At 41.5% G+C, this 17586-nt stretch overlaps 1 protein-coding gene across 3 annotated transcripts; it reads left to right on the plus strand.

The window, feature by feature from the left end:
• Nucleotides 1-12082: 12082 nt before the first annotated feature.
• On the plus strand, nt 12083-17547 carry TMEM139 (transmembrane protein 139). 3 transcript variants are annotated; one of them, XM_058865331.1, is made up of 4 exons: nt 12083-12201; nt 12440-12591; nt 13549-13857; nt 15137-17547. In XM_058865331.1, the coding sequence occupies exons 3-4, from the start codon at nt 13610-13612 to the stop codon at nt 15603-15605; spliced, it is 717 nt and encodes a 238-aa protein (XP_058721314.1). In that variant the 5' UTR covers nt 12083-12201; nt 12440-12591; nt 13549-13609; the 3' UTR covers nt 15606-17547. The 3 variants fall into 3 exon arrangements, with proteins under 3 accessions (XP_058721314.1, XP_058721304.1, XP_058721324.1); XM_058865341.1 differs by lacking the exon at nt 12083-12201 and adding an exon at nt 12260-12294; XM_058865321.1 differs by lacking the exon at nt 12083-12201 and having other exon boundaries at nt 12244-12591.
• The last annotated feature ends 39 nt before the right edge of the window (nt 17548-17586 follow it).

A 17586-nucleotide genomic window follows, 5' to 3' on the forward strand; every position in this document is an offset into this window, starting at 1 on the left:
GAAGTAAATTTCTTTTGCAGAATTAGGGGTAAAGGTGCTCTCAATTTCCTTCTGTCCAGATAATCTGGACCAGCAGGGATTATTCCCCACAAACATCTCCTGCAACTCTGAAGGGCGCAGAAGGGGTTAAAGCAGCCCGCAGCACAAAGGGTGGCGGGAGCGGCTTCTGTCAGACCACGTCGGGCTGCGGAATTCCCGGGGACGGAACACCCGGGCCCCCTCCTCTGGGAAATGAGAACGGTGCGGCGGCCCCTTTAATAACGGGAGCCGGTGCTGATTAGTGTGGACGGCACGATCCACTGCGGAGCGGGAGCTGGGAGCGGGAGAAGGGAGAAAAGGGAAGGGAGCGGGAGAAGGGAGAAAGGAGAAGGGAGCGGGAGCAGGGAGAAAGGAGAAGGGAGCGGGAGCAGGGAGAAAGGAGAAGGGAGCGGGAGCAGGGAGCGGGCAGCCCACCCACAGGCTGCTGTGCCCGGAGCATCTTAGGGATGCTCAACGGGGCTTACGCCCCCGGCGAATCCACACAGGCGGGAGGTCGTGCTGACAATTTCTTAGGCATGATAAACACCTGAAATACCGTGAAATTATCTGTTTTAGTGAAACATTTGTACTTCAGTGAAACATTTCTATTTTTTTTTTTTTTTTTTTAATTTTCATTGAAGGAGGATGCGAGCTAGCTCAGGAAAATCTCGGCCCTGTTTCCAAGGCACGAAATAAGAGTCGGACCCCATTCTAAAAGAGTACATTCTCTGAGAGACATGCAGTGAACGAAAGGACTTGGTTAAAGTCAGAGCTGAAGGCTGTAACTGGAATTTGATCTGAGATTACCCGAATCAGAAGTCAGTGCTAATTACAGGAACACTCTCCTTGTTTCCCTCTTCCTTCCCACCTGCGATACAGCACCTTTCTTCAGTCAGGGCAAGAGAAAGGCGTTGTTTCTTAAGGAATCAGGACAGTAAACAAACAACGTGCAGACTGTTCACAATTAATTACTCAATAGAATTTCACTGGAAAGAACCTAGCAATTATTCCACATCAACAGGCCATCTGGAAAACAGTAAGGGTGGTTTATGCAGAGCATTAGGAGACAAAATAATGGATCATTTATTTATTAATCAATAAGGACACATAGAGAATAAGGAGGGTTCAGTAATGGAAGCATGTACAACAGCAGAGAACAGCTGATACTTGCTTTGACAAATACTTGGCATATATAAAAACTTTAAAAGAATCACTTCATGACATTCAGTAAGAAGGTGTCTACCACTTAAGAACCATAAACTAATCCTAAATATCTAGAAAATCCATTCATGAAGAATGTGGGGAACATTTGCTTCTGTGAATGGTTAAATATGTGTCCTGATGTGTTTGCACATTATATACTACATACAGTTTTACGTGGCATGTGTGGGCTGTGCATTATAGGTACCCATACATTTATCGAATACATATATTCTGTGTATCAGACATGCAGTAAAAATGGAATGGCTTCAAGTTTACTTGTTACAGAGAAGTGCCCCCTAAATGTTTTTGAGTACTATCAAACAATATGTCTCACAAAATAGTGTTTCCACTTCAAACTTAAAAAAAAAAATAAAATTATTCTCTGGCCAGTTTGTTAACCTCAATGGCCTGGACACCACTAAGAGGACAAGCACCACTGGAAAATCAGCTTGCATAGAGCACCTTGGTAAGTAAGAATCCAGTATAATTCCCAGACTGCAGGGAGCTGAACTGCTACAGTAAAATAAAAACTTCTATTCAATTGCAGTGAAATTGGCACACTTACTTCCCTGTGGTAGGGTGGGGGGAAGAATCAAAAGGGTTAGAGTGAGAAAACACATGGGTTGAGATAAAGACAGTTAATATGTAAAGAAGAGTCTGCATATGCAAGCAAAGCAAAACAAGGAATCATTCACCACTTTCCATGGGCAAGCAGGTGTTCAGCCATTCCCAGGACAGCAGGGCTCCATCATGTGTCATGGTTACTTTGAAGAAAATTAACTCTACCACAGCCAAAACCAGCATGGCATGGGATAAAAAGCACCCAGGCATTCTCAGGAAGCAAGCAGTCTTAAATAAACTGTAGACCTGAAATAAAGAATGCCAGCACTGCTTTGGTGACATAAAACTGGGAACAGGGAAAATCTAGCAATCTTTTAACAGCAAGTAGAGCTGCATAAAATAAAATGTAATGAAAGGAGGGCAAGATGTTTACTTCCTTCTCAAGGAATATTAAGAATTGATAAATGTATTTATATAACTGCTGTAAATATATTTGTGGAATGAAAGGCAGAGCTATAATCAATCATGGGACTCTACCAAAACGAGAAAAGTTAGATTTGTTAAGTAGTAAATATTTACTCTTTGTTAGTGCTCAAATAACCAGCCCAGCTGGCTTGGTGTGAATGCTATGGAGATAACTCGGAAGGGTCAACAGTTAAAGCAAAGAGTTTAGGATCAGCAACAACAACTCTCTCATCCTGAAGAGTTTTGCAAAGCATGTAAAATGTGGAGAATCACCTAACCACAGCCTTGTTATTTATAATACCAGTATCTCATCTATGATCCCAAAATTGTAATTTCTTTTCCCTTTGACTCATTCAAGAGCATACATTCAGTATTAAGCTGGAGAATGTCAGGTTTGGTTTTTTTCACCATTTTGTGTATGTTCTTCAAGCTGTATCACATTCATTATCTCTTACTGACCTACCACAAAAACCTCATACTGTGGCAATTTCTATCCAAAACTTCCATTTAAAGAGCCACAATTCACAAGAAGCCTTGATTTAGTCTATTTTTTTGTTTGGAGGTATGTTTACAGCCAAATTCCACATTGCTTATTTGACCTATCAGTTTCAACACAACTTGTAAGAAAAAATATTCAGCCTCCAAATTAATAAAATATAAAATAGGAGCATAAAAATAATCTCTGAAACAAGCCTTTGCATGGAAATGAACATATCTCTGCCTTCTCCAACTCCGTAATGAAGTGTACTGACATGGTAGATACTGTAGTGCCAGTTTTGTGTACTTGAGGTTCAGAATTTCAGAAATTGCGAGACAGGCAAAGCTCACCATAGCTGGGCTGCCATGGAATGACACTTCAGGGTAGGATTGCAAGAGGAAAGCAGCAAGCAGAAGCAAGACATGCAGAAAGCTGTAGTCCTCAATACAAGCAAACAATTGGGATTTTGCATATGTAAAAATCATCTGGCCTTTACAGTGCTCATAGGAAGTTGAAAATAAATTCATCTCCATACAATCCACATTCTGCCCTGAGCCCTACTCTGCAAATTTCATTTAAAAACCTCAGGTGAACATAATATTGCCAAGGAAGCAGAGCAGTCAGCTCCATCGTGGAAGCCCTTTATCTTTTCTTCAGATGGCCAAATATTCATGCCATAACAGTACCTGAAGTACAAATTTAGGAAGTCTTGGTGATGGTCAAAGTTGCTGCTGAGTAGCTTCATGGGCAGGAGAATTTGGTTAAAGGAGCACCACCATATATCAGAGATTTGGAAACTTCATCAATATTAATGGGACCCAGGAATTTTGTCAATATCAGTGGATCTTACACAGGTGTCGACTGGAAACTTGTGAGAGCTCTGGGTGTCGTATACTGCCACACACTCAGGTGTGAGAAGTAAAGGGTCATATAATGGTGATTCTGATAAAAGACTATTTTCTCCTTTTTTAATCAAGCAAGGCAATATTTGGAGGAAGCAGGGAGGAACGGAGGAGGCAGTGGACAATAATATATACATCATGAGTGCTTCCAATATAGTCAAAGAAATCTCTTCAGCGAAGACTATGATCTCCCATGCCTCAAGTGTTAACAAGAGCTTGTCAAATAGTTAACACCTTCTCATGAATCACTCTGACATCTTCCATCATCTGCAAGGGATTTCACAGAACAGTTCTATGAAACAGAGGTTGCCAATAGCCAGTAAGCTTAACTCTTCTCAAGAAACAGATGCACTATCACAAGGATCATCTTTTGCATCAAATACGTCTTCACTTCAACACAAATGTCCACAAACTATGACCACTCAACCCTGAAATTCTCCCTTCAATGGCACTCATTCTTCTCATTTTCACAGAAAGACTCTTTACAACCAGTCAACACTTTCTCATGAAACAGGTACAATGTGGAAGAAGCAAACTTGCACAGTCATCACCATTAATAAATTCTCAAAGCCATCAGTTCAACCAGATATACAGTTAATTCCACATATTGAGTGTCCTGGTTTTTTGTTGCCTACAGTGAACAAGAAAGCTATCTCTCAGCAACAGAAGCCCTGATAACGCAGAGTTCCCCTTCACAAACAATAGGAGTTGCCGTATCACTACTGCTGCCGCCTCAGGAGAAAGCAAAAGGTGGTGTATTGCTCTCACAGTGCTCATTTACAAGGAGCAGGCTGGACTGGCAGTGATGTGGTGTGGTACTTTAATCAGACTGTCCCTGCAGCTGATGGCTGACCTTGGAAACAGTCGTTTGTCCCCACAGGAGCAAACATCCGAAACATCGTCAGAATGACATTCTAGAATGTACCAGAATGACAATGCAGATGCCGTACAAACTGCAACACTACAAGGCATGAGAACGGCACATACCAGAAATGCATTATGATGTGCTCTTGTTAATTTGGCAGGGTCCAGTAGGAATGCAAATCCATGCCAGAGCTGGCCAAAGTCTGTCTGTATCACTAAATAGACTGACAGCTCAGGCTGAGGAACCATGCCAAGATAAAAACTACGTTCTTTTCAGCTCATGTGACTATATGCGTTCATAAAATAACATATTTGCTCTTTCACTGACCCCTGTGAATGCCTGTTTGCAGGGATGTAACTGAAATATAATACCCATTTTTCCTGAGGCAGAAAAAGGAACCAGACTGAGTTTCCTCCTTCTGAGGCGCGCTGCCTTTATGGCAGGCGGCTGGAGCAAAGTGCAGTGAAAACTAGTAGTAAAACTAGGCTGAAAGTGTTGCCTTTGAGTGGAGAATATCTAATGAGGGAAAAAAAGGATCCCAGTTACAGATCTAGTTTTCAGGCAAAACCTATCTTTACTAAGATAGATTTTACTAATTTTTCTTTTATTTCTCAGAATTTCTTTTCATACTAAGTTATCTATCTCTGGTCTCCTATAACTAAAATACTCTGTGGCTTTGTCACATTTGCTTTAGACTATGAGCACCTTAGGCTAAGAAGAGGCATCAAGGAACATGTGGTTTTCTGTGCTTGACTGGCTACAAAGCACAGCACTCAGAGAGGAACCAGTACCAGTAACAGCAGTGTCCTCTTCTTCTCCAGGGAAAAACTCGTAAATAAAATAGTTACTAAAACTCATTAATAAAATACTTAAGTTAGGATTTCTCTGTCTGGCAACACTTTCCCCATTCTCCCACCCCACTGTTCACTGAAAGAATTTGAAGAAAGTGCAATGTTATTCAATAGGAATGTAGGAGCATCTCATGGAGAGTCACTGTATGTCCCACCAGTGACAGGAAACAATGCCAGATTTCTGCTCAGGAATCTACATGATGGAACAGGCACTTCAACCTCTCTCATTTTCTCACATTTATTACATTTTAGCCCACAGCAAGTTGCACAGTTGCTAAATTCCAACCCAAGTAGCCTGTTGGGTATTTTTACTGTTGGGTGGTAATTCCCAAATATTTCAGGTGTGGTTCCCTAGAAAAACCATCTAGTGCTGTGGAAAAGAAAAGGGCATCCCCCTTTCTTCAACACTGAAATAGGCTATGACGTTCTTTCTCCTCTCCCATGGCCATACTGGCATTTCCTGCATGTTTCTGTGACTGTTAGTGTATTAACATGAGAGAAAATAGCACTTTTTTTTTCCTTTTTACTTGTTTATGCCCTGCTAGCCATTCAGAACATGTCAGGGAGGGCTCCAGTACATAACAGGTTTGGCAACATAAGCAGCAAGAATATGTCGCTAGGACCAGGGAGGAAGATAAGGAACAGAAACTGTGGCAATTACACATTAACTTTTCTCACTGCATCTCATGTCCTTTGGCTGAAAAGTTTTCTATTTTAGAATGGTGAAATTATGTCTGGAGAAAAGGAATGTTCCGTAGTAAAACTGCTCAGCATACACAGGTCTGATTTTCTCTTCTTTCCAGAGACACCTAGTACAGTCTAGAATGACAGCAAATTATCTTCCTGTGTTCTTTTAATATTCTCAGTTAAGTCCTTAGTTTCATTTTACAACTATTTCCTTCTGCTCATTTGCTCTTTCCACACTGTGGAAATTTCCACAGTATTCCATGTGATTCTTTCACCATATTCTGGCAGTAGGATCTTAACTGCCCTCCTTCTTCACATTTAGTCACGGCCATCTCCTCCTCTGTCTAATCCACATTAAGAGCTCTAAATTAGCAAAAGAGGAGGGGTCACTGTAGTGTCTCATTTAGTAGCATTTCAGTCACCAGGGTGGGTTACTTCAGAGAAGTGCATACTGCTAATTTACATCACACATACAGTAACATCTCAGTAAAAGTACTGCAGTATGCAGAGATTCTACACAAGTGAAGAAAGTCTTCCAGCAAAAAGTAAATAATTTAGACCAAGCTGGACTCTATCATTAAACTAAATCAGCTACAGAAACTTTCACCAGTACTAATGAAACTTAACAAATTTAAAGTTCTTGCCCTAAGGGCAACTCAGAATTAAAAAGTGAGGAAGCTTCTAGCCTTCACTTTTTTTTTTCTTTTTTTTTTTCCCTGACAAAATGTAAAATATTATATATGTGAATTTAAAAGTCTGTAAGAGGATATAAAACCCCTCATATGATCTTGGTAAATGCTTGCTATTTTTCTGTTCCTCTCCTGGCAGGAAAAGGAGGTGATGCTTTGTTAATTTTAAATACTTATGAACATTAGGTGTGCAGACAGCCCTGAAAACACATCTTGAATGTGACTCTCCACTTTCAGAAAAGAGAGATCCTTTAGTTCTGCACAACTTAACAAGTGTCTCTGACTCAATCTCTGTACATTTATGCTTTTCAAGCATCCTGCGGACAGCTGAGGAATTAAGAGTATTAGTAGAAGCTTTTTGTGTAATATCAGTCCTTCTGTGACCGCATTTCAGCCCTGATCTACAGAGAAAAGCCACTGCAGGTAGAAGACAGCCATGCCAAAAAAATCCAGCACACAGTGACTACACGTCACCATTGTCCTGTAAGAACTGGAGTAAGCTGGAAGGAAACAGAGATTTCCAGTTCTCAAGAAATGCATGACCATTAAGCTCTGGCAGGTCAAACGCGAATATTTTTCCCAAAGTTACACACATATTTTGAATATCCAACCACAGGCATTCTGCTTTCCTTGTAGTTTTGCTTTTTTCTGCCTAAAACATTATACTGACCAGAAACATCAACCAGAGCTCATGACTGCCCCATGATCTCTAGATAAAATGCAGTGATGCAATTTGCTTAGTCACAAAAGTGACTATGCAAAACCCAGGGGACAAAAGGAGAGGCAGACAAGACTGGAAAAGGTGATTCAATAACACTTTGTCCCCAATACCTGCTCAGGTTCTCAGAAATTGCTTCAGGATGAGGTTATGGGGAAGAATAGACATAGCGATTACGGTCAGATTAATCGTGCCATGGTGTGCACGTCACAAGCCCTTGGGAATAAAGCAAGCTTCTCTGCATACCGAGCTGATAACTGAGCTTACTGTAGGTACTAAGTTAATTAGTAGCAGTCGGGGCAGAAGGTTGAGTAGATAGTGAGATGAAACAGGGGAAAGGTGAAATGCTTCTTTGAGGCTGACAACAAGATATGGGGAAAAACAAAGAAAGAATTAAAAAAAAAAGGAAATTCGCAGTCCTGACTAAAGAAATATGCTGTTAAATGAAGGTTCCCACAGTATGACTGAACAACAGAGAACAGAAAGCTTTCTGTAGAAAATAAAAAAATCTCTACTGCACATGAAAGTGAGACAGTTTTGCACAGCAGGATAAATATCCTTGTTTACTCTCCCAGGCTTCAACACCTTGTTTAACAAACCTTGCAGAGAAATATCTCTCAGGCTTTACCCAAGCCCCACTGCATTTTCTGTTTCTCTTAATCACCAAAATCTTCTTGATGTAGCTGTGTGATCAATTATTCTTTGTTATGGATCCCAGTGACAGTCTTAACCAGACTGTGGAAAGAACCAAAACAACAAACAGACAAAAATTTCAGAAGTCCTTCAGAAATGCTGAAAGGCCTCATGTAGAAGCACTTTTCTGCTAGAAAACATACTGCAGAGGTTAGTTCATAGAAATTCATCCTGCTTCGTAGCCTTAGACTCACAAAGCAGTATGTATCACATTCATAAACATGTTCAACTAATGCACTCAAAGCTGCATCATAAAGTATTGTTGTTTTATGCGTGCTTGTAAATGAATAAAAATAATTCCTAAAGATTCAGCACTGTCATCCATGAATTGCACGGGTAAAATCCACAGGAGTTACTGAACTCTGAACTTTAACAGAAATAAACTTATACAATCAATGCAATCAACAACCAATTCAATACAGACCTACCATTTTTAGCCTTTTTCATCCCAATATTTCATAACTGTGTCCAAGACTATTTTTCAAAATGGTGCACCAATCAAAACTACAATACAGATTTTCAGCAAAACCAACATCTTTCTATCTATCCACAAATCAAATACAGCATTTCCAATCACAAAAGTAGCTCTCCAGAAAATAATGAAGGATTTTTTCACATTTCTGACTTTCTACTATCCACTAGGAGAGTGCCTGCTCCCCACAGGAGAATGTGCAGATAAGCAAAATGCATCAGCTCCCTCCACACAGCTGAAGTACCTTCTGTAGGAACCCACAAGGGGGATTCAACAATGGTCAAATTGTTGAGGTCATTGGACAGTAGACAGTGTGCATACCAGAGCTGGGAGTTGGCTAAAGTCATCAGGCTGAGCTGGTAATCCATGATATATCTAACAGGCTTTGCTGAGTTAAAAATGGGTCTTAGATTCTTTCTACACCTTTCTATGAGGCTTACTCCATCAAAGAAGGAAGAATTTCCTTCTGCTCCAATGGTTTGGGCCCAGTCAATCAAATGACAGCCACTACAGCCCTGGAAATTATTCCCACTCTTCCTCCCTTCTCCTCCACCACTCTGGCTATGCATTCCTATTTCTTCACTTTAGTGGGGAGCTAGTGGTTAGATGATATGTTAGGGACTAGATTAAGCCCACCAAATTCACTCAGGAAAAATATAAATACTTTCCCACTGAGATGGCTGGGCTGGTTCAGCAAGAGATCACCTGAACACTGAGTCACTGCAAGGAAGACAGGAAAAAATGGAGAACAGGCAGGGAGATAATTTTAATTACCTCCTCAAATCAGTAGGATATAAATCTTTTATCTCTGAGGAATTATTCTAACAACCACCAGCTACACTGGTTAGAAAGTAGTTGCTGTTTGTACTGACACGTGCAGATTCCACCATGGGTCAGTCAAGATGATGCCTGTGTAAAGAGGCTGTCAAAACAGTTTTCTCAAATCTTCCTTAGCAGTTAAGGTGTTCTCAACACCAGGCAGCCCCAAAATGAAAATCATATTTTTCATCTAAATAATAGCCTTGCAAAATGGCATGCTGCACGCCAGAATCCTGACTTTCTCCCCTTTATGTGGGTGTTAAGTCTGACATCTTCAAAAGATGAAAGCAAAGAACGGATAACAATCAAAGCTGAAGTTTCTTTATCTGTCAGCAGCCAGAAAGGGAATTATAAGGAGAAAATATTCAAAACACAGAAACATTGACAAGTCCAGACTGGAAGGGCAGATGATCTGGTCCAACCTCTTACTGAAAGCTGAGCCCTGAACTCAGCTGTGTCTTGAATATTTCCAGCCAAGAGGATTCTTCCATTTCTCTGGGCTAGAAATAGCATTTTGCTGTTTTCACATTAAAGGCTGTTTTTCTTATATATAGAGGGACTTAACCTTTTTCCTGTTGCCTCTTATCCTGTCACCATGTACCCTCATGAAAACACCCTCCCTCTTCTCTGTAACTACCTACTACTATTGGAAAACTGTGAGTAGACACTTATCACCTGCCCAAGCCTTCTCTCCTCTCAGCTGTACAAATCCAGCCTCTTAAGCTGTCAAAGTTCTTCAACCCTCAAGTCATTCCCCAGACCATGCCAAATTTTTCAGACCACATCCAAACTGGGGGGACAAATACACAGTATTTCATGTGTGTCCTAACAAATGCTGCTCAGAATAATCCCACCCCTTGATCTGATCACTACCCTCTTACAGATGCAGCCCAGGACACAGCTTGCCTTCAGTGCTTCAAGGGAACACTGCTGACTCCTGTTGAGTTTCCCTTTCATCATGTCCAACGAGTTTATTTCAGCAGAGCTGCATCCCAGTCAGTCTGGCCCCAGACTGTGCTGGGGATTATTCCAATAATCCCTGCGGGTTGGGATAATAATAATAATAATAATAATAATAATAATAATAATAATAATAATAATAATAGAATAAAATAGTCCAATCCCTGCTGTTTGGGATTATTGAATCCCTGCAAGACTTCACTTTTATCTTTGTTGAACCTCATGCAATTCTTGTTGGCCCAAACTTCCAAACTAAGTGCTATTAATAAATATTTAGCACAAGGGCATCTTCTTGTTACAGACCACCATGAACTGCACCCTGCTCCTGGAGATAATTCATCCTATAGTACTCAAGAACTTGCAATGATGTAAGCACTGATGAGTTCTTCTATAGGCATTTAAGAGAAATCTCTGAATCAGCAGCCCTTACCCTTATGGAAGATTCCAGTTTCCCAGGTATCACCTGGGAATAACAAATTGCTTAGATGAACACATCTAGGAAATTCCTGGAGTTTGTAGGCAATAACTTCTTGTCACAGATACTCAGTGAGACAGCTAAGAAAGGTGCCCTCCTAGACTTGCTATTTGTGAAGAGAGAAGGCCTCGTGAGAGTGTTGGTGCTGCCTCACCCAGAGTGCTGGCAGCACTTCTGGGCCCCACCATTTCAGAGGGGTGGGAAAGTCTTTGAATGTGGGCAGAGGAGGGCAACAAAGCTGGTGAAGGGGCTGGAAGGTGTGTCCTGGGAGGAGCAGTTGAGGGCTCTGGGTTTATCCAGCCTGGAAAAAAGAGAGGCGGAGGAGTGACCCCCTTGCTTTCTGCAGCTTGCTGAGGAGGGGAAGGGGAGATAGAGGTTTTGATCCTTCTTCCTGGGGATCCCGTGGAGATGGTTCAAAGCTGTGTCATGGGACATCAGGAAGCATTTCTTTACCCAGAAGGTGGTCAGACACTGGAACAGGCTTCATAGAGAGGTGGTCAATACCCCAAGCCTGTCAGTGTGTAAGAGACATTTGGACAAAGTCCTTAATAACATGCTTCAACTTCTAGTCAGCCCTGAAGCAGGTGGGGAGTTGGAGTGTAGATTCCTTCCAACTGAAATTATTCTATTCTATTCTATTCTATTCTATTCTATTCTATTCTATTCTATTCTATTCTATTCTATTCTATTCTATTCTATTCTATTCTATTCTATTCTATTCTATTCTATTCTATTCTATTCTATTCTATTCTATTCCATTCCATTCCCTTCCCTTCCCTTCCCTTCCCTTCCCTTCCCTTCCCTTCCCTTCCCTTCCCTTCCCTTCCCTTCCCTTCCCTTCCCTTCCCTTCCCTTCCCTTCCCTTCCCTTCCCTTCCCTTCCCTTCCCTTCCCTTCCCTTCCCTTCCCTTCCACTCCAGTTTGCAGACACACACCAAAGGTTCAGATACCAGAAGTAATTAAGTACCTAATTCAGTTCTGTTGCTTATCATTGCCTCTCATTGCATTCCCAGATACAACAGGGAGTAAAATTTTTTTTTTTACTCAGCCCTCTGTGAAATAATAACCTCTTGCCCCCTTTTTCCTCCTTTTGTTTTTTATCAAAGAGGGCATAAAACAACATTTGACAAACAGGACTGGATCAGGACAAATGTATGAATTTGCATTTTACAGAAGTCATAAACAGATTTATGTGTGATGTGTTCCCCACGTGATGTGGGCTGGGCAGGCAGTTGTTCCTGCTTTGTGAGGCAGAGATCAAGATTCCTTTGCTATGTGGGGAAAACCCCAGAATTTTCAGGGAACTTTCTCACTGAAGTGAAGCAGACCAAAGAGATACGACACAGGTAAGCACTCCCCCACTGCTCACTCCGCCCTCTTTCCTAATGAGTTTCCTGCTTTTGTGGGACAGACCGAGAAGAGCTGCACAGGAGTCGAAAGTGTGTGATCGTCTAGAAACTGCTGTGGATTCAGAACCTGGAAAACAGAGATTCTACTTTCCCATGCAAAACTCGTACAATGGGATCTTCCCATCAGTTGCTATCTTGCCATATTCACTAGTTTCCGACTTTTATTTTTGAATAGTTTCCCTACCAAAAAACTCGAAAGGAGGAAGGGAGAGTTTTAACTTGTGTTTTATCCTCGGGTCAGAACGGGAAGCAGCAGCTCACATTTTTCCTTGTGATGAAGAGAGAAGTTAAAACATGACTGCTCGTACCTTCCAAAACCTCTTTCTGGTAAGTACATGCTAAAAAAAAAAGTGTTTCTTTTGCTTATATGCATTTAATTATTTTTGCTGTAATAAGGGGAAAGCACACAATGTAACATGGAGCTATATGAAACTGTTTATTTGTTTGGAGATGTATATTCATAAAAAGTATGCCCATTGTTTCATGCTTTTTTCCTTCAAAGAGGTCTTCACCAAAACAGTGGGATAGATGTAGGTTAGTATAACACAAGTGCAAGACAGCTCCTTAATTATGGTATTCTTGAATGCTACAGATCCCTGCTATTCATTTCATATTGACTGCGCACAGTGACAACTGCTGTCCTTTCACAGAAATGGGGTTTGGAATGGGGGACAGGAGGGGCTCTTGTGTCTGAGACAGAGCAAAAAACCAGGCATATCAACAGAGAAAGAACTGAGAACACAGGCAAATACTGAAATAAATGCCTACATTTTACAAAAACACACATACCCTAGCTACACCCAGAACCTAAAGTTAAATTACTGCTCTAGTACTACACTGAAGTAAGATGCTTGATTGACCACGGCAGACAGGCCTATTAAATAGTGCTGCTTTTCTTTTGGGATTTGAATTAGTATTTAAATGTTGATTATGCAAGGCACAAATGTCCTAGAATTAATCCTTATGGTTATTCCGTGTCTTGCTTTCGCAGTAGCCCCAATCTGCCTCCCTGTTAAGCCAGACCTTTTTAGATATGTCTGGTAATAAGTGTTGATGGTCTATTTATGCATTTTATGTTTTGCAACTGCGTCCAAGTATTCCAACTATTCAATATGCATGCTGACAGGAAATTCTAATATGTTTACATTGGTGTGCACAGATTTCCCAGGCTTATGATGTACATGCATGTACTCGAGTGTGTATGGTTCTACTTCGGTCACAATATTTAGGAATGTGTTCATATTCTCATGTTTCATGTTGAAAAAACTGTTCCATCTTCCACAGATGTCTGTCCCTTTAAGTGCCCATCCGTTCTCAAGTGCCTGCTACCGCCATCCCTTCTGCCATGTGGTTAGAGACACGCTGGAAGAACATCCGCCAAACCTTGCTGCTCCTGTTCACCGCTGCTCTTCTCATCGGGGTCACCATGCTGGCCATCTCCTCTAACATCAACCCAGTAGGCTACTTCTTCCTCGGGGTAGGGGGAGTGTGCCTGGTCGGCTATTTGCTGAGTGTGTTTGTTGAGTGTTACCTGAGGAATCAACACCGGCATGACACAAATGAAATACCTCCAAACAGGCAAAGCCAAGCAGGGTAAGCAGCAACCTGGTTACTCCTCTTTAACTCTCTCACTTCACTCATGGCCATTCTAAACACTCTTCTGCTGCCCTTCCCCTGAGGCAGCAAATGCAGACTCCATTCCTAAGGACAAAAGTTATTTTCAGATCTTTTTCCCTCATTATTGACGTGGAGGTCGCAAATGTCAATGCCACGCATGTCCTGTACCTTTTATAATATGAATTTTCTTCTCCCTGGGAACTGATCCACTAAAACTTGCCAATGTTAAACCGATCCAGGCCCATTTTATTTTTCTTTGAGTAATCGAGGCTTGCCAAACAATGAGTCAGACAAGGAAAAAGAAAAAATGTTGAAGCAATACCAAATGTTATTTGGGTTTAGCTCTATAAACCTTATCTCTAGAGCAACTGTTTCTTGGCAAACTTTAAGAGAAACCTGTAACTGGGTGTGTTTCGCTCTTAAAATTCCTACTTGACACTAATAAAACCCCCTGATTTTTAGAGACTGAGCACTACCACCTCTTTTTGGCTTCAGGTTCATTTGCAGGTTCTCAGCTTCATCTAATTTAACCCCAGTTTTCCTACTGTCACTGAAGACGTTAACTTTATTTGTAGCCTTGCCTCCTTGTATAATCCAAATGATCATTATCCACGTGCATAAAAGACTTGATGTTCCTAAATACAGTGTGTATTTTCAGAAAGACTATATAAAAAAAGAAGTCTAAATTTGGCCCTGCTAATTTGGAGGCATACTTGAAGAAAACTAGTATCCTTTTATTTAAAAATACGACCTGAAAAAGAAAATGTCTCCAAAGTAACATTTTTTCTTTGCAGATAGTTCTTTTAAACACAGAATAATTAGCCCTTGTTTAAACTAAATAAAAGTACCTAATTTTCTCTTCTTAAAAAATGGATGGACATTGAGCTAATATATTAAAAAAAATAGGTCCTGTTTTATTCCATGAGATAACTAGTAGTTATCAATCCTTAGTGATAAATTTTAACTGTAGAACACTAGGTTAAGCCTAGAACACTGAACTGAGCGGTGTGGGTAGCTTCACTAACGCTGGGGAGTGTGGGAAAATGGCCAGATGAGCTGTTTTCTTTACCAGTAAGAAAGACATTCAGTTGGCTGGAGAGGTGAGCTGATCCAGAATATCCTACACAGCAATTCCATGTGAGATACACTGTCTCAGTCCCATTTGTTGATTGTGGCATGGTCCCTATACTCCATGATCTGTACTATAAACTATGCAGTAAAATAATGAGAGTATCTTGCATTGCTCCTGGCACAGGGTGAATGCTGCCTACGAAGCGCCCACCTATGAGGAGGTGATGACCATGTCAGCTCCAGCAATATGGACAATTACATCCAACCCAGGCTCTGTGCCCTCGCCGCTGAGCGAGCCTCCCCCGTACAACGTCGTTATTGAATCCTCTGCCCAGCAAGAGATGATGGTGGAGACTCTCCAGGGCCCAGTGCCAGCAGACACAATGCACACCTCTGAGACAGACACGGGCTCCAGGACGCACCTGCAGCTGGTGCTGCCCCCAAGACTGCAGCGGTTTGTTTCGGACATCCATGAGGAGAAAGATGTTGAAGAAAGGTTTGAACCACTGGAGCCACTCACTCCACCACCTGCTTACGAGACTGCCATCAGTGATGAGGTCTTTGAAGATGCTCACCAGCCCTCCGGGTTAGGACTGATCTCACCTTCCATGAATACAGAACCAAACCCTCACCCCAATACAGGATGCTCCTAGAGGGATGGTAAAATGGCTGATAATGTTTTGCCTAAACGTTTGTCTCAACATTCTTTGAACCAGAATTGAACTACAGACACAGCTTCTGATGTTACTATAATCTTTTTGCACAAAACAGAAATCAATGCAATACCACACTGCTTTGTCTTGGCATAAAACCACTATGAGGAAAGCTGTGTTATGTATGGCAACATTCTCAAACTGGAGATACACCTTTATGGAAGAGGAGAAGTAAATCCTGAGAGGAGACAAGAGAACTTGCCAAAAGAAGGACTGAAGAAGGACTGTAGGATGCAGCCAGAAGAATCTGCCTGAGAAAGGGGAGGAATAGAAACAACACTAAGCACATTCTGCCTGTGCACTGCAAACAGGAATATTGCTGAGTGCTGTGGGGTCATCAGCCACCCTGAAGTCCCTACAGAGAGAACAAGCATGCGCTCCCCATGTTAATGTTTTGCAGCAATATAAATTTTTGGTCTGTTTTTTACTGTCCCGCTGCCACACCTGCTCCACATCCTCAGCTGGGCTACATGGGAGTGTGACTGAGGGGAGAGTGTCTGACTGCATGTGGAAGGTGGTACCACCTGACACCTGTCACATAGGGTTGAAAAGCTGATAGTATGCATCAAATGACTTCTGTTGCTCACAAACTTCTCATCTCACACAGCCAGTGGTGGACAAGAGACCCACTGCAAGAGAGGGCAGTGATGGGATACATGCACATGTAAGCATCCTCTGCTTGGACTTAGTGGCTCTACAACAGGGTGTACGTCTGCTGTATTACAGATGGACTCTAACAGATGGCCTGAGACACTTTATTGTTCTCATGCACAGAAAGGCCAAAGCTCCTCCAGCTCTCTGTGGGCTCTGGAAACGTCCAGTCTGCCTACCAAGGCAGCGGAGCACCTGAGGACAAAAGTCCCAGGATACATTTGGCCTTCATCATGATGGTTCTAGGCTGTAGGCCTAGGTTCTAGCTCTCACTGATCAGTGATGCTGTGCCTTCTTAAATGGGTGAGTTAAACTGATCGGCTCTGCAGAGTCAAAGTGATCTGCAGTCTGCAAAGAGATGCATTTGCGTCTGGTGAATGTCCAAATTAAAAAATAAAAATGGTGGTCTGATTCTCCTGTGAAGGAGAGCAGCAATCACAGCCTTGCTCATGACTGCATCTTTAATTCATATGAGGAACCATAGGCTAGAAGCAAATAAATTATTTCTTATTGTTTGATTCTTTATAGTCCAAAGGGAAAAAAAAAAAAAGATCTTTTATGTTGTTTATAAATAAACAGGACTGCATTTAAGATTCCTGGTAGCATCATTAATTTTTCCACCCAAAAGAAACACTCCACAAAGCCATGCTTTTGCTTGCATTCTGCTTGTTTGATAATCTTGGCTAAGAAAAAAGAGAGGAGTTCCATTTCTGAATCGACAGCTGAAACACTTTATTATCATCATTGATGAAGCAATTATGATACCTCTATCATGGAAGTATTAGGAGAGACAAATTTGCTGATCAAGGCAATGTGGTTTCTTTAATTCAATCACTACTTGCATTTCCCTCCTGTATCTGTTAACAGAAAAGAAAAAAACCTCACCAAAGGGTGTCACAGGTATGTGACACAGGTGCAGAAACTTTGAGTCTTAAACTGGGCAACTCAGGACATTCCTGAGTGCACCAAATTGCCAGGAGTCAGGAAGAAATTCAGGTGACCAGAACAGACTAAACACTAGCCAAAACAAAGACCAAAAATGTCACCAGTTACAATCAGTACAGTTTTGTCTTCAACATTTGTAAAGGTTGTCAAGTCTTTGCACTTGTGTTAATCTTTAGCAGATAGAATTCCTGTGTGCCAGGACACAGGAAATCTATGAGCTAAAGAATGTGCAGAAGCCATCTGAAGCTTTAAGTGACTTTTTTTTGTAAGTTGTATGAGGAGCAGCTGTGGGAGCTGGGATTGTTTAGCCTGGAGAAGGCTCAGG

The sequence above is a fragment of the Poecile atricapillus genome, chromosome 1 (assembly GCF_030490865.1).
Source record: "Poecile atricapillus isolate bPoeAtr1 chromosome 1, bPoeAtr1.hap1, whole genome shotgun sequence".
Taxonomy (NCBI): domain Eukaryota; kingdom Metazoa; phylum Chordata; class Aves; order Passeriformes; family Paridae; genus Poecile; species Poecile atricapillus.